This window comes from Oryza sativa, chromosome 7, assembly GCF_034140825.1.
Source record: "Oryza sativa Japonica Group chromosome 7, ASM3414082v1".
Lineage (NCBI taxonomy): Eukaryota > Viridiplantae > Streptophyta > Magnoliopsida > Poales > Poaceae > Oryza > Oryza sativa.
The window spans coordinates 8,548,177-8,569,009 of record NC_089041.1 but is presented as its reverse complement, the minus strand read 5'-3'; the positions used below and the strand labels follow the sequence as shown (position 1 = coordinate 8,569,009).

Genomic DNA, 20,833 nt, shown 5'->3' with positions numbered 1-20,833 from the left:
AGGACACTAGGGGTCTGTTTGGTTGATGACCTGAGTTATGTGCCTGAGTTCTACCTGGCCAGGCATGTTGAAAATTTGTTGTTTGGTTGATGATCCAAGCCTGAGTAAAATATATTAAACATAAAAAGTACACTTGTGTGAGTTAGGATGATTAAAAGTGTTGGTAGTAGTCACATCAATGAATAATCTATGAAGAAGAAGCAGGCATGCACCGTGCCTGCATCAGGCGTCCATTTTCGGTGGCCTGAGTCAGGCAAGTCTTCAGGGAGACAACCAAACAAAGTTGTGTGTTGCTCAGGCTTGCTACAGGCCAGGCAAATCTCCATCAGGGTAGCAACCAAACAGACCCTAGGTCATTGGCCTCTTCTTCCCTAGTCGTCGTTCTACTCGACAACGGCGACGATGGTGATGGGGGTCCTCCCGATAGCGTGAGATGAGGTGCACTCTCTTTCCCACTTTCTCTTCGGATTGTTGCCGACTGGACCACACTTTTGCTTCTTTTCTTCCCAAACCACCGTAGCTCATGTAAGGTAACTCTGACACAGATGTAGCCCCTCCCAAATCTCCACTGTCGCATCCAAACCTAGTTGGCGGCTAGAACCACAGGCCTAAAACCACGCTTTGAGCATGGCCTTAGGAGGGCTAATGACCAGATCTTAGATGGTGAAGCTCGGCTGATAACTAGAACTAGGATTGTGGAGGTTGAGACAAGCTAGGCTGCACGAGGCGGTGTAGTTTGTGTGAGCAACGAGGTGGTGCAATCGCTTGAATGCATGGGAAAAACGGAGCTCACACCCCTTTGTAAGGGTTTCTTGATGAGCGGTAAGATAATTGAATTTATATAGCTACTTGTGGAATTCTAAAGCCTAAAACACCAATTCTCATACACTATTACATCTATTTTGTTCTATATTTGATGGGTTGTTGTCTACCAAATAAATGAGGTAGAATGGAGAATCCATATATGATGCAATATTATGATTATAATTATTTGTTTTCCAATGAACACGCGTTTCATGCATAAATAAAAAGTTAAGCAAGAGAGACAAGATGTTCCCCCAAGTTCTGTTATCCCTGTTCTATTGGACTTCTGCCTTTCTTATTTTTTTAAAAAGGAAAAAGCTAGGGCCCATCTATTATAACAGATAATAGAGGCTACAGTCCTTATATTATACTAGTGTAGTATATATGGATAAGCAATATGAATCCAAACGACATTAATGGGCCTCACCTCTAATGGACCAATTTATGTTAAAGTTTCCGCACTAAATAAGCCATGTTAAGTATTGTTAACACCTGTTTTTAACAATTTGGTAATTAATGCATATACATTAATTAATTCTTGTTGTTTAAATAGGCTTCGTGAAGACTTGCAATATAATACAGTCCATCTATCTATTGCATATGTGTTGTAACATATCGATTTTGCTAGATATTTGTCATCAAATTTCTCCCCCTAATATTTGTCAGATGTAATTACAGTACAATCGTAGTGTAATTACACTGTAACTTGCATGTAATTACACTGTAACTATAATGTAACTTGTATGTAACTTTCAAGAATCTCTCGGTAACATGTTATTTCAGTAAAATAGAGGTCGCGGGAACAAATTCTTTCATATATGTGTGTGATGTGATTTTTTTCTTCCTCCATAGAACAAATCTTGTAATAGATCTAACGATTCAAAATTACGTGAAACTTACATACAAGTTACACTGTAGTTACATGCAAGTTACAATGTAATTACATACAAGTTATATTGTAATTACACTACGATTGTACTATAATTACATCTGTCAAATTTTTAGTAGAAAATTTGTCGACAAATGTATAGGTGGTCCCGTAACATATTACTGCCACTGTACCAAGGGCTGCTTGGTTAAAGTTCCTACGTTCGGGTAAAAGGATTCGGAACCTTTCTCCCTAGCATGAATTGATTCGTTAGTACATAATTAAGTACTACATCTATTTTGTTCCGAATTCTTTAGGTATAATTTTTTTAAAATGCATTGTTTAGTAGTTTAGGAAGTGTGCACATGAAAAATGAGAAAGTAGATATGGGGAAAAGGGAGTGCCAAACACAACCCTAAACATCCTTCTCCTTTGCTTGTGCATGAAGCAAAGGATTTGCTGGGGAGCAAAGAAAAATACTCTCTCCATCCCATTTTGAGTGCAACCATGAGTTTCCGCGTCCAACTTTGATCGTCCGTTTTATTTGAATTTTTTTATAATTAATATCTTTGTTGTTATAAGATGATAAAACATAAATAGTGCTATACTCGTGACTTACGTTTTTAAAATTTTTTAAATAAAACGGAAAATGGGACGGAGGGCGTATGCGTTAGATTGTTACGTAAAAGCACTTACAACATTTATTGAAATTACAGTGTATGTTTGAGTGTATTTTTTTCCTGACTCTAATTAAATATATGTTTGTTGAGTTCCAAACTTGTTTTCAGGAACTCCCATTCTTGCCAATGTGCAATTAACCGTTGCATGTACTTGAGTTTGTATGTACTTGAGTTCCAAACGTTGTATGCTAAACTTAAACTTGAAAAAAGTACGAATTACCCTCCTTAATTATTACGGTCGACCATATTACCCTCCTAACCCAAAAACCAGACATTGCTTACCCTAAACTTTCAATACTGGACGAATTACCCCCTCGACACTGTTTTGAGCAGTTTTGACTTGATCTTGCACGCATGGCACTAACGTGGCAATTCAATCAGCAAAAAGAATCCATGGGCCCACATGTCATGTCTCTTCCTACCCGGTCGCTCGCTCGCTCTCTCTCTCTCCCGTGAACGCGCTCGAGCAAGTGGCTGCGAACGGGCGGTGGGCGGCGGCGGGTGGACGGCGGCGCGCGGGGAGAGAGAGAGAGAGAGGGCAGAAGAGATAGGGCCAAGGCGTGTTGACCGGAAGTGGCGTCCGTCAGCCGCATAGGAGGCACATGGCGACGGAGGCTGGTCCCCTCAGGGAGCCGGCGGTGGAGTTCAATCGGTGCCTGTGGCCGAGGAGGAGATCCGCGCCGGTGGCCGAGGAGGAGATCCACGCATGTGGCCGAGAAGGAGATCCACGTCGGTGGCCGCCTCCTCGAGCATGAGCTCTGCAACTTCCTGCATAGGAGGTCGTGGAGGTCAGGGGGACGGGGAGAAGCGGCGAAGGTTGGCGACAAGACGTCCGTGCAGCTTCCAGGGATGAGGCCGACCTAGCAGCGTCGAAGGAGGCAGATCAAGATGGAGGTGGAGACGACGACGAGGCCGTGGCGCCTTCGAGCTCTCGACCGGCAACCGCCACGACACCTTCTCCTCAATTCGCGAGCGTGATAAGGGGATCGAGCTCCTCACCGTGGCTCCTCAACAACGACGGTCTCCGGCAACTGCCTTCGAGAGTGGCGACTTGGTGGTGTGCTTGTTGTGCCGAGGAGGAGAAAGCCCGGCCGGCAAGCTCGACGGTCGGCCGCTGTCGCATGCTTTAGCGAGGAGAGGAATTCAAGAGAAGAGATAGAGAGGGATACGGATTGAGAAAGACAAGAGGATAGAGGTGAGGGATAGATATGACAAGTGGGCCCACCGAACTTTTTTAAAGAATTGCTGACTGGACTGTCACGCGTATGCCACGTAGGATCAAAACCACTCCAGATTGGGTTAGGGGGGTTATTTGTCTAGTTTTAGTAGTTGAGGGTGTCAAATGTCTAGTTTTAAAGTCTAAGGGGGTAATTCAGACGACCTAAATAGTTCAGGGGGATAATTCGTACTTTTTTTTTCTTAAGGTAATTTATCATCCGAACATTTTCATTATAGTTGGATAAAGGACATTATGACTTTGTGGTTTTAGCTGCAGGACACTGCATAAAGTGACTTTTGGGGAAATACACTCTTTAAAGTTTGATATTTACCGGTGGACACCGCACGCTTTAAAATAATAATTTGTGGTTGGAGAGGAGAGAGAAATCACGTGAAAGTTTTGAAATGCCTTTGGGCCTGCATGTTAGCTCTCCTATCTCTCTTCTCTCTCTATCCCCTTCTTCCGGCTAGGGAGGATGCCGTGATAGGTCGCCACAGTAGGTCGATAGCTGTAGTGGGTGAGCAGCCACTGGCTGAAGTTTCGCTGCTTCGTGGGCTGCACCCTGGCGTGCCGTCTCAGCTCTGGGGCTGCATCGAGGTGAGGTCGACGGCGAACTTGTCGCCCTTGGATGCGGCGATGGAGGACTCCACCAAGGGGACAGCGTGGTCGACGCCGGGAAGGAGAAGGTCAAAGCAGTAGTCGAGGCTGTTTGAGGCGCCTGCCCTGCCACGCTCGCACCAACACTCGAGGCGGCCCCATGGCTCTCACAACCTGTTATCGATGGGGCGGAGGTTGAGCTATGTGCTCGGGTTGGAGCGACTCACCCGGTCTGTCCCCGGCAAGGCCACGAACGTTGTCACCATCAATGCCAGTACCATAGCCGAGGCGTACACCGCCACCTTCAGCATTGTCGGCCCGTGTAATGACGACGACGAGAACAGCGACGACTTCCACGCAAAACCACTCCAAATCCGCCTTGGACAGATGAAACGCGTCCGTCAGCGTCCCTGACGGCGTCTGCTCGCTGCCATCCGTGACCACCAGTGGCGCCGCGGTGACCTGCCATGGCATCCTCCCATTGCCAGATATTGACGGCCATCAGCATGGGCCATCAACACGGTTGGTGATGCGCACCACTTCTTCTTGGTGGTGGTGGTGGTGACGCTGGAGGGAGGGAGGGAGGGAGGAGGGGGCGGGGGGAGGGGGCTGGGAGTCGGCGTCGATGGAGGGGGCGACGGCGAGGCAGGGAGGAGCAGGCATTGGGCGAGGTTGGGGTCGAGCTCGAGCTCCCGGCGGAGGTGGTCGCAGAGCTCGCCAATCAGAAAGGAGCGGAAGGAGGAGGCAGCAGCGCTGGCCATGGCATCCTCCCTAGTCAAATGGAGGGGATAGAGATAGAAAAGAGATGGGAGAGCTGACATGTGGGCCCAAGGCATTTCAAAACTTTCACGTGATTTCTCTCTCCTCTTCAACCGAATATTATTAGTGTCCACCAATAAATATCCAACTTGTAAAGTGTCTTCCCCAAATGATGTCCTATATCTAAAACCTCTAAAACCGTAAAGTCACGGTGTTATGTAGAGAAAAAAAAGCTTTTAATGTGTATTCCCCAAAAGTTACTTCGTGTGATGTTCTATATTTAAAACCGTAAAATCACGATGTTTTGTAGGAAAAAGATTTGTCTTAAAATAATAATATGATCACGAATATGTCAGGACATACATCAGCTCTATTTTAACTCTGCTATTTTCTAGGAATAACGTGTATTAAGTCATTAGGAATTGCTGGATTAAGCAGAAATTGCAAACTCTCATAGTAAAAAGCGAGAAAAAAAATGAAACGTAACCATAAAACAGGTTGCCCATGCGGATCCACAGGTTAAAGTCTAGTATAAATTCTCTGCACCAAACTAAGAATTAACAAATTAACACCATGTCCTTGTTTCTAAGTTTTTAGTATGAACTCAAAAGAAAATGTGGTCACCATCATTCATCAATACTGCCCGGCCCTAATTAGTCAGAAAAATGCACTCCCAACACCAGAAGGTTGCAATCAAAATTAGATGCACCTACATCATGCAGGAGGCAGCCACATTGTAAATCTGCTCTCTACAACTGATAGAGAAGAAGCGTCCAACAAGAAATTAGTACCATTTCTACACTTGAGTAACAAAATGTTCAATAGCTTATTTGTAAATGATATGAGCACACTTGCGTTGTTCCATAATGTATACACAAGCAATTTCTTCATGTTATGGCTGGATAACAGATGCTCATAGCTTTGCATGGAAAATCTGTTAAAAGACAATCACCACGCAAGTTCATGATAGAAGTATTAACAACTACAGAGCATTGTTAAGCAAAACAAAAACCCAAAGGAGACGCCTCATTTCGTTCACAAACCTAGAACTATAATTATAATACAGTAAACAGAACAAAATTCAATCCAGTGCATTCCCCCTCAGCTCCCACAATTTCACTGTGCCATCATCACTTGCTGATGCCAACATCCTCGGGTCCTAAAACATATTTGAGAAGATTAGTACATTTATCTGAAGTTTAAAAGATAAACAGAACCACGAAATGGGTGGTAATTGGTAGAAACATAAGTATTCCATTGCACTAACTTAATATAACAATACTTATATTTTTGTTAATTCCCTGATATTACCTGAGGACATAAGTATTCCATTGCACTAACTTAATATAACAATACTTATATTTTTGTTAATTCCCTGATATTACCTGAGGACACCAGCGGACACAGTTTATATCCATGTCATGTGCCTTCTCTTTCTTTAAAATTAATCTGTATGAAGGTCCCTCAACCTGCAGCAATGAAGGTAAGGAATTAGCATCCTTCTTCAGCTTTCGCAAAATAAAATGGCATTATGGTAGAGGGAATAATAATTGTACAGTTTTTTGGAGAAAATAGTCATACATAATTTGCCAATAATCAAAACAAATGGCACAGCACTGGTTACCAAAAAATGATACAACAGTTTATCGATTGGTCATGTTCACATTTTACTCCTAGGAAAATTTTGACAACCAGGAAATTATGGAATCCCTATCAGAACATTGCACTCCATTATTTATTATTAAATATTTACCAAGATATAACTTTGACAAACAGGCAGGCTAAGCACAGAATGCAAAGACCAAAAATCTTGAGAATATGAATGTGCTAGGAAGGGTATGATACCATACTACTCTTGTCCTCAGCAAATAAGCAGATTGCATCATCACCTGCGCCACTGGCTATAATATCCTCGCTGTCATGCCAAGAATGAACAGGAAAATGTCAAAGAATAGTAAATACACTATTCTATTCATTTTAACATCTTGATTCATATGGGCTGAGGTAATATTGGAAAACTACAATAATGATTAAAAGAGAAGAAATTACATCAGATAAACCACCATCAGTGCCCACAGAATTTCTGGTAGTAAAATTTCTTCCTTAAAATGGGCATCCAACATTTAAGAATGCAGCAATGGTACTAAGAGACACAGATAAATAAATAACAAGAATAGGAAAAAGAAAGAAAGAATGGACTGCAAGGTTAGTACTTTAAACAGCCCTGTTTTGCTTGAATAGGTATCTTGATGTATATAAAGTTTATCAGCATAAAATCATAAACACAACAAGTGCATCCTTTTAAAGAACATATAGCGCTCTCAAATAGAATCAATAAACTAATAATTATAAAATTCATATTGACGTACTGAATTAATAGAGCGAACTTAAAATTTTTTAAAAAGCAAGGTATTGAGGCATTAGTAAACACAACCATAGTTTCACGAATTTGTGGTTTCGTGACACTAGTAGAAGCAAACCATAGGTCTTGTTAGTTGGCTTGAATTTATCTACTAACCTCCAAGCATAATGTGGACTTGAGCAAGTCTAACTTCCTGCTTTCTATTATTCATTCGATCACTTTGCCACTGACACCGTTGAGGGTTATTGTTGTTATTTTTGGCATATTATTATTTGGCATGAAACTAGATGGGTAAAAATCCAGCATGCTATGAACAAAATAAATGTTTATAAAATTCCATATGTTCTGCAGTAAAAAAAAAATCCATATGTTCATGAATTTCCTTATATTGAAAATTTTAGGATATAAAACTGGAACCCTATGGTGAGAATTGAGTTGCTTTGACAGTTTGGTGGACTCCAAATACAACAGGGCTTGTAACAGCATGAGAACTCGTAGTTTTGTGAAAACTGGTGTTACTAGTGCCCCGAAAACCTTGGGTTTATGAAATATACTTGTTGATAAATCATGCTCACAGTTTAGCTGAGGAACAGAGTTAACTTGTTAGTTCTCTATGATAAAAATCATGTGTATCAAGGATATCTTGGTGCTTAGAGATCACCTCACCTTGACCAATGGGCTGAAAAAATGGTCCGGTTATGATATCCCGTGAGAGTAGAAAGATGTCGCCTGAAATCAAATAACAACCATCCTGTTAAGGAGACATGGTATGGAAAAGAGATATTTTTGACACTTCACTGCTGTGATGTAACAGCAGTATCAATTGAACTAGGGCAATTACACTGAAGTCATTATTATTCAGTGATGCACGGAACTACCTCTGTTTCATATTGTGAGTCACGTTGACTTCTTTTTCTAGTCAAACTTTTTAAAATTTGACCAAGTTTATAGAAAAATATAACAATATTTTCAACACAAAACAAACATATTATCAAGATTCAAGATATTTTCTAGAAAACTTACTTGGTTTTGTAGATGTTGCTAAATTTTTCTATAAACTTTGTCCACCCTAAAGAAGTTTGACTAGGAAAAAAGTAAAAGCGACTTATAATATGAAATGGAGGGAGTAACAAGTATGTCTTATCCAAAAGGAAATAGCCACCATACATGTTAGTTCACCCCAGTATAAAGCAGGGCAGCAGAAGTTTAATCGATATTGATCTTACTGGTAAATTAGATCTTTCCGTTATAGCACTAAAATATAGTACAGCTAAATTAGCATGTTCTGCAATAGAAAAGAATTTATGCTAGCCGGAGACCAAACAATTCTACTCTCTGAAGGACATGCCTATCCTCATTTATTGGTGTACGTTGATCACAGCCTCACAGAACTACACTAGAGAATACAAAAATATAAATTACAAAAATAAGATTGTATAAAAGCAATATTGGCATTAATAGATTTGCTATAGTAGTGGCATAGCTGTTTCCAGGGAATTATAACTAAGTTTTAGCTTAGCTTTTAGGCAGAGCTACGATATTTCAAAGCTATCAAACTTTATACAGCAAATATGAGTCAATAAATTCAAGAATAAGCCAAGTAGAGAAAATAGGTATTAATAGCACGCTCTTACCATGATTCCTGGTTGTCACTAGTTTTTGGTTGAGACAAATCAGCACTTGTGTCCCATATTTTCAATGTATGGTCATCACTGAATAACAGCTGTATGACATTAGTAACTTTTCGGGTGACCTGTTTGGAACGCAGGAATTTCACAATCGACAAGAAGCCGGGGAAACCCCACATTCCATAAGAGGCCTTGAATATCATTTAAAACAGAGAGTAGCTATTACAAAACAGACCTGCATGTGACCATCCTATCACCTTTCTGGTTAAAAGATAATGCCCATACTGTTGACGAGTGACCACTGGAATTAAAAAGAACGAGATCAATTAGACAAGGAAAAGATACAACAATTAGTCGAGCACTGAAAGTAGGAAGAACATATAAGTATTAACATGCCAAACAGAGAAAAATGAGTTCATCAACAATTGAAGTGAACATTGAAAAGGAGAAAAAAAAACGTATGTTTAACTAATTACAAAGCAGGATGGCAGCAAAGTGATCTTATTAGTTATTATCGAGGAAAGTTGAAGAAGATCCCTAATTGTCTATTGTAAGATAACACAAACACATTATTGTGACATAGAAGCCAAAATATTGCTGTAGCAAAGTAGAAACAGCACAAAATATCAAATAACTAATGTCTAATGGAGAAAGGAAAGTAGGGAAAGTCAAATAACTAATGGCCATGGAGCAGAAGTTACATTATTTTAATTATAATAAAGAGCATCATGCCAGCTGAAATTTGATGATTTGGTAACATTATACAGTGATGCATGTTACATGCTAAATAAGTCAAACAGATTATACCACAACCTAGTACCAGCTCTATGAAACATGGGATGAAAAAAAGGCCACAGGGATACCAAGGCTAGTTACCAGTTATTAGCTTCAGTTAATGTCTGTACACAGTGCCACTCATCATCACCGTCATCAGCCCAGACCTTCGCCACAGAAAATTTGAAATCAGCCATTATTACACTTGAACACTACCAAATGAAATAAGCAAACGCATCACAGCTACAAAGCATAGGGGAACAGCAAGAAATGCTTGTGTGCGATCTAGGCATTTGTTTGAAATTAACAGCGTTCATACTCTGATTGAATTGTCGTAGCTGACAGAAACCAGGACATCAAGGATAGGGTGCCACTGCACCATCTTCACGTCTTGTGTGTGGCCTTGCTGCACCGAGACACACTCGTATTCGTTTCCTGGCTGCATCTCCCATATCCACACCGACTTGTCCCGGCTGCACGTCGCGAGCAGCGACCCGGACGCGCTCCACGACACGCTCTTCACCTCATTCTCATGGCCCTGCACACACCCCCACAACAGAAGTAGTAAATTCAACACGCACAACCAAACGATCACAATGCACCACAACAACAAACAGTCTTAACCCCATATCTGAAACTCCCGAGAGCCATTTTCAACCTCCAAGGTGGCGACGCACTCGAAGTCGCCGCCGGAGTACTCCCATATCGCGGTGGTGGAGTCGAAGCTCGCGGTGGCCAGCAGCTTCCCGTCGGGGGACCATGCGCACGACCTCACCGTGCGGTTGTGCGTGTCCTCCAGCACATCCTACCCAAACCGAACCCCAAGTCAATCAACACGCGTTGCAGCTGCAGCAGCATCAGCTCGAACGAGGAGGGGATCGGGCGTGATAGTTACCGAGCACTGCCATGCGCCGTCGGCGGCGCGCTTCCAGATCCGGACGGCCTTGTCGCCGCCGCAGGAGGCGAGGACGGGGCCGGCGCCGGCGCCGGGGGAAGGGTTCCACGCGAGGGACCACACGCGGTCGGTGTGCCCCGTCAGGCGGTGGGCCTCGCGCAGCACCGCCGCCGCGCCGCCGTCCATGGCCATGGCCCCCGACTCCGACTCCGACTCCGCCGCCCCCGCGCACCGGCGATCGCTGTTGCCCTAGGGTTTTTGGCGGAGGGCCGCGATGGCTCGCCGGAGTGGTGGTGGGGTGGGAGGGGAGAGGGCGAAGAGGAGGTGAGGTGGGAGGCGGCGGCGGCCGGCGACGGCGAGGTGGGGGAGGTGAGAGGTAGGGGGAGGAGTCAACCGCGCGTGGTGGGCACGTGTGCGAGCGTGACGGTGATAGGCTATAGGTGCTCGGGAGGACGGATCCAAACCGTTGGTTTTGAGGAAGGGCGATTCCCCCAACCGTCGGATGGCCGCCAATTGGTCATCCAATTAGTAATATTTTACTAAGCATTTTTATCAAAATCGCCTTAAAAGGGGATGATTTGAGGAGCGTTTACAAAAATGCCTTTAAATGTCATTCCACTTGTAGTGCAATGTATTTCCCTTTTCTTCCTCTTTTGTGAACTTTTCCTCTCTACGTCTATAAACAAATTAGCAAACCCCATCCTTAGTCCAAGATTTCATCTCATACCACTTCATCAAATCTAGTGACGGAAATAATCATTCCCTCTCTAGTCCCGCATGTCTTGGAAAATTCAGTCCTACGAGACGTACACACATCATTTTGCTAAAATGATTACTTCAATGCGAGAGCGGCACCGATGCGAGGCGATGCAAATGTTGAGCCTAACATAGTCCATTTCAATTCATACCCTTTTGGTCCTATATTTAAAGGTATGCATGTCTCAACTCCCTTTGATTTAGCTATAATCATTATTCTTTAAAAAATGGAACGACCGAAAGTGAAATCAGGGCTAACCCTCTCATCTACTAGAGGTTGCAATGCTCAATGGAGGCGGCCTTGATGGGTGTTGTTGCCAACAGTGCCATGGGTCTCTCACCAAAACGACACCTACGAGAGCGCAATCTTGGCAAGATCGCTACTAGTGACACTAGGATTAATCGTGGGCGCGATGCATGTTGTTCTCATCTTTTTGGGGACTTTAGCCAGCATGAAGCGGGAGGTGTTGTGAGGGTGGTTGGGATTTGGGTGTAGAGCGAGGAAAGAAGACGAGCGTGAGGAAATTCGATGAGTATGGTGACATGATGACCTTGATCATCGTGATGTCACGTGATGGCCGTAGGGACCTCGATGACCTTGATCATCGTGATGTCACGTGATGGCCGTAGGGACCTCGAGGATTCTAGTGGCCGAGTGTTTGTGGGTGACATAATGTTTACCTTCCTTCTGTTAAATACGGAGTAGGTAAAAAATTTAGGTTCTGGGGCTAATATTTTTACTATCTCCGTTCTTTAACCTAAATTAAGGCTAAAACTATCGTGCCCTCCATAAATCAAGGCTAAATTGATTGTACAAACTAAAAAGTGTGACCTCCATAAAACTACCAACAGAAAATATGTTTTCCTCCTCCCACACGTGCTCCCCTCGCCCAAAAGTCGATTCCTCCTGCACGCACCCACCGACCTCTCCCTCCCTCCCTTGCCACAAGCAAACAGCCTTTGAATTATCTAGCAGCATATCAGATCAGCTATCATTCATATCAACAGCAACAACACCATTTAGCTCTAGCATTTCAGCAACATTCAACGTACACCTCAAAGTATATCAGCAGCAAACAAACAACAACCCGCTTCAATTAACCGCACCTGTAGCAACATCACAATGGCCCGCTTAGTCTGGGATGAGCTTATTAGTGATGCTACTTGGAGAACTTGAGGATGGTGTTGGTCGCGACCTCTGCGAGGTACTCTCTCTGTCCATAAATATTCGACGTTGTTGACTTTTTTAAACACGTTTAACCGTTCGTCTTATTCAATTTTTTTTAAAATATACAAAACTATATGTATACATAAAAGCATATCTATCTATTATATACTAAAAGTCCATTAATCTCCCTACAAACGCTCCTAAGCCATCATGTGACGTTCCTACAAACGCTCCTAAATCGCCACATGGCTATTTTCAATCTAACCGTCGAGTTTCACTTAAATTGGTAGCCCCATTATTTTACACCATTAGATTAGATCTACTTGAAAAGTCATTGCTACTCCCTTAACGTATAAGCTTTATACATGAGAAAGTTTTACGAGAAAAATTAAAGTATATTCCGATCGGATATAAACCCATACGTACTGCTCGCTTAAAAAAAAACTAATATACGTGCAGCTATAAAGCCAAAAAAAGTACTACATTGTATATTGAAGCCGTATATACCGGAAAATCATGTCCATACGAGTGAAACCGCTTAGACCGAAAAATCTACATACGTACGCACAATTAAAAAAACAGAAACTTTAGAAACGAACGTACATATGCGTAGACAAAACCAAGAAAAAAATGTACGTATGCGTAGACAAAAAAACAGATGGTTTTTTAAAATAGTATTTTCTATAGTAGAAAAACAAAACTTATTACTTCACAAATATGGTAAAAAACGTACAATAAAAAATATATGATTTGAAAATATATGTTTTCAGCTACACGGGCATTCTTTAAAAAGTTGATCTAACAGTATATACAGTGACTGACTTTATTTATGCGTGCAAGTGAAGTGGTACTGGAAGAAACAATATATAGTCACTTTCTTTTTATAATTTTTCATATACGTTTGAATGACATGCATAGGATAGTAAATGGAACATGGAAGAATAAACATTTTATGAGTGAAGTAGATAACTTACGTATGAATTCTAATTGTGATTTTTATCATAAATAACACAATGGTCCAAATAGATAAAAAAATAAAGGTATGATTTAAAAGTTAAAAATTATAATGAGTTAAAATATATTGTTACAAATAAATATATAATTCAGAAGGTTGTGGTTATTTAAAAATTATTGTTGCAAATATTTTCATAAAGAGAAAAAGGGAGAAAATGTAATCAAGAGGATAAACTTCCTACAAACGCTTCTAATCCGAACATAGTACCCTATAAATGCTCATAGACCACCATGTGGCACTCTAATAAATCATAGAAATTGTATAAAATAAAAAAAATCCCGACCAATCGGTTTTCATTTAATTTGGTGGACCCATTATTTTCAACTATTAGATCTATCTTAAAACTACAAAATAGATTTACTTGTAAAAAGGCCCATGTCGTATTGGCACGACCGGCCAATATACATGCACGTAGGTATGTAGGTATTCCTTCTTAAGAAAAGTACGTACCTACGTAGAGTATGTACACAGCTATTCCTATAAACAGTGCGTATACACACCGCGTCCCACATCCTTATTTTTTTTTCTTCTCATCATTTGGATTAGATGGAAAACCAAACTAATAATTTAAACTAATATCAACTATGCTTTGCGTTGTAAAAATATATGCTATTTCGAGTTGTATTCAAATTAGGCGCATGTCATTGAAACACCCATAAAAAATATAAATAAATTGAAAGTATAGATTATGTGATAGTTAAATTAGACTTACATTTTCCAAAATAAAACAACTTCAAGTGTGTGTAGAATTTCAAAAATTACTCACTCTCTCTTGTAAAAAATACTGATATGGAAAAATGATGTTATAAATTTATCATAAATATTTTTTATGTATTATGTGTTTACTCTATTCATATATTATTAGAAAATTGAAGATCAAATATATTCATTTGACACCACGTCAATATCTTTTTCTCCTACTTAGCCTTCGTTCGATCTAGCTCATTGACTTAGCGTATCCAGGGCACACGAAAAGTCACAAGTCATTAGCACAAGATTAATCGAGTATTAAATATTGAAAGCTTGAAAATGGATTTATTTGTATTTTTAGAAAACTTCTATAATAAAAAATATTTTGTAAAATATGCACCGTTTAACAATTCGGTAAACATGGTCATGATAAATAATGAAGTAGCCACTCTGATAAGCACTTTAGAACTTAACCATAAATTTATTACATATGCACTAAAACTTAATATGTAGTGTATAATATACTTTGTGAATCTAGGATAGTATAATATATCAATCGTATGTCCCCGATAAATTCTATGTAATAAGTTCTATATACAAACCAGTGTCAACAATCGTCGAGTTATATTGTTTATGATACATCCATGCACAATGCACTTAATAATTAGTTGACATCCAATAAGCACGTGCGTCATCAAGCACCGAAGATATATGATGATACTTAGTGGGAACCCATTAATAAAAAAAATGATATATAAGTAGAGGATGACACAAAATCACAACAAACAGTAGTTGACTACAAGTAGACTGTGAGTTTAAGCAATAGCGTTCCTATACTTCTACAAACACTTGTGAGATGTCATGTGATGCTCTAATAAATAGGAGGAAATTTAAGAAAAAATATAAGGAGAAAACAAAACATCTACCCATCGATTTGCACTTCAACCGATGAATCCATTATTTTCAACCATTAAATTAGATTTATTCAGGTAAGCCCTTGCTTCTATAAACTAGCTAATCCCTCTCTATGCACGTACATATATAAGAGATGACAAAAATAAAAAAAGAAGTGTGTGTATATATATGCACGTACATATACGCAATGTCAAAAATAAAAAAGAAGTGTGTGTATATGGTTCACCCCATCTGGTAGTTTTCAATTTCTTTCTTTGTAGCCCTAAGGTTCTCCCAAATTATACATATATGTAGCGACCACTCTTTGCGATGTTGTCAAAGAAGCCACGCTGCCATGGCGCCGCTTCATGTCACCCTCGCCAATTTTCTTGAAAATATTTTTTTTGACTAACAATGTAAAACGCAATCATAGGTGGTCATTTAAACGTGTGTGCACCCACCCTATGAATACACATACGCACACCCTACCTCCTATGAGAGAGAAATATTTGTCAAAAAAACATGAAAAAGAACGAACATACGAGAGACTACCATTCGAGAAAAAAAACTTACGTACATACGTACAATAAAAAATGTCATATGGAATCATATTTTATCCCTTTTAATTATGTCGTTCTCATATAAATTGTGTTAACAATTAGTACAAATAATTTTGACAATATAGAGTATTTCTTTGTACATTACCCATGAACATGCGTAAGTGAATTACATGTATAATAAAAGAAAAAAAACATCAAAACTCATATTATGTTTGCAAAGAATGATGATAGGTAAGTTTACATATAACCGAAACAAAGTGATTTTTTGTTTGAATATGATAGACACTATCATTTACCTTATCAAATTCACGGTATAAATATTTCCTTCTTTTATGGTAAGGTTACGAGGTAATCTACTGTTCTTATAGTTAATATGATGATATATGACTTTTTTTCAGATTTTTTTATATAAACATAAAATAAATTGCCCGCGCATCTGCGCGGGCTACCTTCCTAGTTTAACAATAAATCAAATGATAGGAAAAGAATTAATAATTACTTAAATTTTTGAATAAGACGAACGATCAAACATGTTTAAAAAGTCAACGGCGTAAAATATTTAGGGAATGAGGGAGTAGCTGTCGACGAGCTTGGCCACTGTTCTAATCCGTGGCATGAGCTCGCCGGAGGATGCGTCAACCACCTAGCCTTCGTCCTATATCTGTGGCGAGACGGACCGGTGAACGTACACCGACGAGTTCGTGAACTGTGACGATGAACTGCTCCAGCATCCGCTCCATGCAGTCCACGTCATAGAGCGTCTCCACAAAGTTGCCAGTGTTGGGGATCAGGAGGTCCTCATGCGTTGCCTCCTTGAGCTGTTTGCTGGCTCTCATCTCCAACGCGTCTCGGCACGCCACGCCAGTGTGCAGGATCATGTCGGTGCGGAGAAGTCCGAGCACGAACCTCGTCGTGGCGACGGCCCTCTCGACGGGGAGTAGTGTGACGATCTCCTCCATGAGGACCCTCTGCTCCATGTCCAAGAGCACAGATCCCTACGTGTTGTGGTGGTCGCCATCGATATAACTGAATTGGCGCCGGCTCAGTCTAGAGGTGGTGCTTGGCGTACAGCATGTCTTCTGAAAATTATTCGGAGTTTCAGACAAAACAGAACAACTAACAGTGTTGATGTTGATTCAGTAACCTCTGAGATATGGAATCCCTAATTGCGTGCAGCTTGGCAGCCACCTCCTGCATACTGATGCGCTCATTGGGGGATGACTTGGTGCAGCAAAGTCCAATGTTCAGTACAGAAAGAAGGCAGTGTGCTGCATTTTCATCGGTAGCAACTGGATCTTCTTGGTTGAGGCTCAACTCTTGTACCAGCTGAGGATCAACAATCTGCAGCAACCTGTCAGGGATGTTGATATCTGCATATTTTGCAATGCTCAATCCATCCTTAAACATGTCATCTGTTGGCCTCTTCCTTATGAATATCTCTAAGAGAACAACTCCGAAGCTGTATACATCTGCAGCAGTTGAAACTTGACCACCTATGGCACATTCTACATATCGTATGCAGGAAGAGAGTTCATTTTAGATGTCATATAAACAAATTATGAAACTGTTGTCTTCAATTAATTGTTAAGAAAATACTGTGTGAAATGGATCATATATACCTGGAGCAACATATCCTATGGTTCCATTTATTGTGAATGAAGAAGTTGAAACTGAGTTACCCAAAGATGTTTTAGAATCAATTTTGAACCTTGCAAGTCCAAAGTCTCCAACATGAGCTGTCATACTATCATCCAAAAGAATGTTGCTAGGCTTGAGATCACAATGAATAATTGGCCCTTGATGGTTGTGGTGTAGATATGCCAATGCATCAGATACATCAACCACAATGTTTAACCTTTGAGCTAGTGAAATAGAGCACAAATTTGAAGATCTATCATCATGTGGAGTTGAGTACAGTAATTTATGCAAATCTCCCCGTGGCATGAATTTATATACCAATGCTTTGAAGTCATTCCCACTTGAATCAATGCTTGAGCACGCCGTTAAGATAGGAACTAGATTACGATGCCGCACATTTCTTAAAGCATTACACTATGCAATGAAGCTTTTTTGTGCTCCCCTTGTCTCTAGACTGAAAACCTTGATAGCAACTACGGTTATGCCCTGAAATGACTGTCCTTGGTATACAGAACTGTATCTTCCTTCGCCAATCAAATTGGATGTTGAAAACCCATTTGTTGCTCTGGCAAGATCCCTATAAGAAACTTTGGGAAATTCACTACCAAATGAGGGCAAAGACATTGAGTTTTTCTTTTGTTTTCCCTTACAGATAAACAAGACCAATATCACCAATGCAAGTGTCACCATACTAGCTAATGGAATCACTATGGCTAGTACAGATGGCTTGCGTTTAGTCGTATTTGATGGCGTAATAGGACATTCAGGTAGGTGTAACTCTAGTGCACCTCCACAAAGCCCTAGATTTCCATCAATTTGTATGGCACTTGAATTCTTGAAGATACCTTTAGTTGGGACCTCACCTCTAAGATGGTTGAATGACAAATCTATCTGTTCAAGAAGCTGAAGATCACCAAGTAACATTGGTATTGATCCAGTTAACTTGTTGTGTGATAGGTTGAGAAACTTTAGGCTAATTAATTTGCCAAACGAAGGGGGAATACCTCCACTTAAATTATTATGATCCAGCTCAATATGTTGCAAATTTTCGCAGCTGCCCAAAGTATTAGGAAGATCTCCAGACAACATATTGGATGAAAGCTGCAAATACATGAGCTGCTTGGCATTCCCTACTTCTGCAGGAAGTTCCCCACTGAGATTATTGAATCTTAACCAAACTTGCTCTATTGTTGGAATTCTGAAGATTTACTCTGGCACACTACCATGAAGATTGTTATTGGAAATGTCGATTGTTGTAAGGAACTGAAGGTTTCCAAGGCTTGGAGGTATGTTCCCAATGAACTGATTTGACTCTAGAAAAAGCTCCATCAAATGTGATAGATTGGAAAGGGAGGAGGGGACATACCCTGTAAAATTGTTGTAGGACACTGTTAGGCTCTGCAATGTTTTGAGACCTCCAAGCCATTGTGGTACAGAACCTGTAAACCAGTTGTCATCCAGTGCCAGAATTATCAGGTTTGGAAGGTTTGCAATGCCAGAAGGAAAACTCCCTGACAATCTATTGAGCCCCAGGTAAAGATACTGAAGTTGAACTGAAAAATTGCCTAGTGAACTTGGTACCTGTCCTTCCATTTGATTCTTCTCAAGAGAGAGTACTTGTAGCTCGGTGCAATTAGCTAGGTTATCCATGAACTCCCATTCTTGCTTGCTACGAGCATGGAGCTGATTCATCTCAAGGTTCAATAATGTAAGCTTGGCAAGCTTGCCAATGGAGGCAGGCACCACACCGGTGAAGTTATTGTCAGACATACCAAGCTTGAAAAGATTCGAAGCATTTGCTAAGGAAGAAGGGATATTCCCTTGGAAGAAGTTGCCGCCGATGGTGAGCTGCCGGAGCTTGGGCAGGAAGCCGCCGATGCCGGACGGCAGCTCGCCGGTGAAGCCGTTGGTGCTGAGGCCGAGCACGGCGAGCCCCGACATGTTCATGACTGCCACCGGAAACCCACCCGACAGCCGGTTTCCGTCGACGGCCAGCACCTCCATCCCGCGCAGCGCGGCGAGCTCGCCGGGGATGCCGCCGCCGACGCCGTTGTTCATGCAGGCAAGCTTCCTCAGCGTCGTGACGTTGCCGAGCGAGGGAGGGATCGTCCCGGCGAGACGGTTCGACGAGAGCACCAGCGCCTCGATGCCGACGGGCAGGTCGCCGGCGCCGGGGAGTCCTCCGGCGAGCTCATTGCCGTCGAGGAACAGCGCCCTGAGCTCGGAGCAGTTCGCGAAGCTCGGTATGGTCCCTTGCAGCGTGTTATTGCTGAGGTAGAGTGACCGGAGGCGGCGGAGGCGGCCGAGGGACGCCGGAATCTGGCCGGTGAATCTGTTCGTCGCCAGGGAGAGGTTCCTGAGGAATGTTAGGTTCCCGAGCGAAGGAGAGATGCGACCTACTAGACCTACTAGATCAATGGCGGTGACGCGTGGTGGGTTCTTGGAGCTGCACGAGACGCCCTCCCAGCTGCACAGGTGGTTGCTGCTGTTCCATGAGATGAGGGATTGCTCTGGATCGAGACTGATCGCGTTCTTGAATTCAAGCAGCGAAGACAGCTGATCGGTTTCGTTTCCGAGAGCTGAGCAGATGACTGAATGGGAGATGGTGGACGCCAAGAACACCAAGAGGAAATGTGCAGTTGCAGTGGTAACCTTCATGGTCATGGCGAGCTTGTTTGCTCGAATTTCGATCGATCTTGGTTGTGTTCATACATTGAAACGGATCGGAAAGTTTAAATTTTCAATGTTGTATAAAATGTTCGGACACTCAGTTGGTAGTAGTTGAAATACCTGAAGAATGGTTTAGCTTAATTAGGCTAAGATTATCTGAAAACTAGCTTCCTTTCAGCGCTGTACAGAGTTGAGAGTTTTCTTCATAAAAATCCTGCACACAAGAAAGCTACTAGTCATCATCTCTTTCAGCTCAAGGATACATTACACCCAATTCAAGCTGCCACTACTAGAAAAATTATTTTTTATAGCATTACCCTTTTATTTTTACTGTCGGGTTTGATGAAAATACGATTGTGAAAATAATTGGAGGGATTCCGGTTATCAACCGCTTGCAAAAATTTGATTTTCGCTGGCGGTCACTTAAGAGGTCTGCTTGCAAAAATAGAGATCTTTTTATAGGTTACCGACAACTAAAATAGGATTTTCGCTAGCGGCTACCAAGGATCCGCCGCCACAGCAACGGGGGAGGCCAACGGAGTGGGAAGCGATGGTGGTAGGAGGGTGGGCGCGGATCCGCCGGCGGTGGTGCTCAGGCGGTCCTCCACGGCGGTGAAGGAGGTGGATCCGGCGGCGGCTGCCACGACGACGACGACGATGGGGGCTGCCACAACGACGATGATGGCTAGGCTACTCCAACCCCTCCCCCCCATCTACCACTTGGCGACCATGGCTTGGGCTTTGGCAGGCGGCGGCCACGGTGAGGTGTTGTGGCAGCAGCCGGCGGTGTTTGCGGCTGTGGCAGTTGGCAGCACCATTTTGAATTTTTTTTATCCCCAAAATTGTCTTCACTGGT

General features: G+C 41.9%; 2 protein-coding genes, 1 long non-coding RNA gene and 1 pseudogene across 3 annotated transcripts; all 4 read right to left on the bottom strand.

Annotated features, from left to right (window-relative positions):
- Positions 1-2,479: 2,479 nt before the first annotated feature.
- LOC112939565 (uncharacterized) lies at positions 2,480-3,526 on the bottom strand. Its single transcript, XR_003243287.2, has 2 exons — positions 3,213-3,526; positions 2,480-3,120 (listed from the first exon to the last, which is right to left on the bottom strand). It is a non-coding gene; the product is annotated as an uncharacterized lncRNA (long non-coding RNA).
- Positions 3,527-5,734: 2,208 nt separating this feature from the next.
- Positions 5,735-11,032, bottom strand: LOC4342847 (protein CIA1). Its single transcript, XM_015789275.2, has 10 exons — positions 10,587-11,032; positions 10,350-10,496; positions 10,011-10,229; positions 9,794-9,858; positions 9,153-9,218; positions 8,924-9,001; positions 7,956-8,018; positions 6,773-6,842; positions 6,313-6,396; positions 5,735-6,086 (listed from the first exon to the last, which is right to left on the bottom strand). Exons 1-10 carry the CDS (start codon positions 10,776-10,778, stop codon positions 6,009-6,011), a joined length of 1,062 nt encoding a protein of 353 aa, XP_015644761.1. The 5' UTR covers positions 10,779-11,032; the 3' UTR covers positions 5,735-6,008.
- Positions 11,033-16,716: 5,684 nt separating this feature from the next.
- LOC136351242 (probable LRR receptor-like serine/threonine-protein kinase At3g47570) lies at positions 16,717-17,412 on the bottom strand. Its single transcript, XM_066312643.1, has 3 exons — positions 17,289-17,412; positions 16,869-17,174; positions 16,717-16,748 (listed from the first exon to the last, which is right to left on the bottom strand). Exons 1-3 carry the CDS (start codon positions 17,410-17,412, stop codon positions 16,717-16,719), a joined length of 462 nt encoding a protein of 153 aa, XP_066168740.1.
- Positions 17,247-20,168, bottom strand: LOC4342846 (putative receptor-like protein kinase At3g47110; annotated as a pseudogene).
- Between the last annotated feature and the right edge of the window lie 665 nt (positions 20,169-20,833).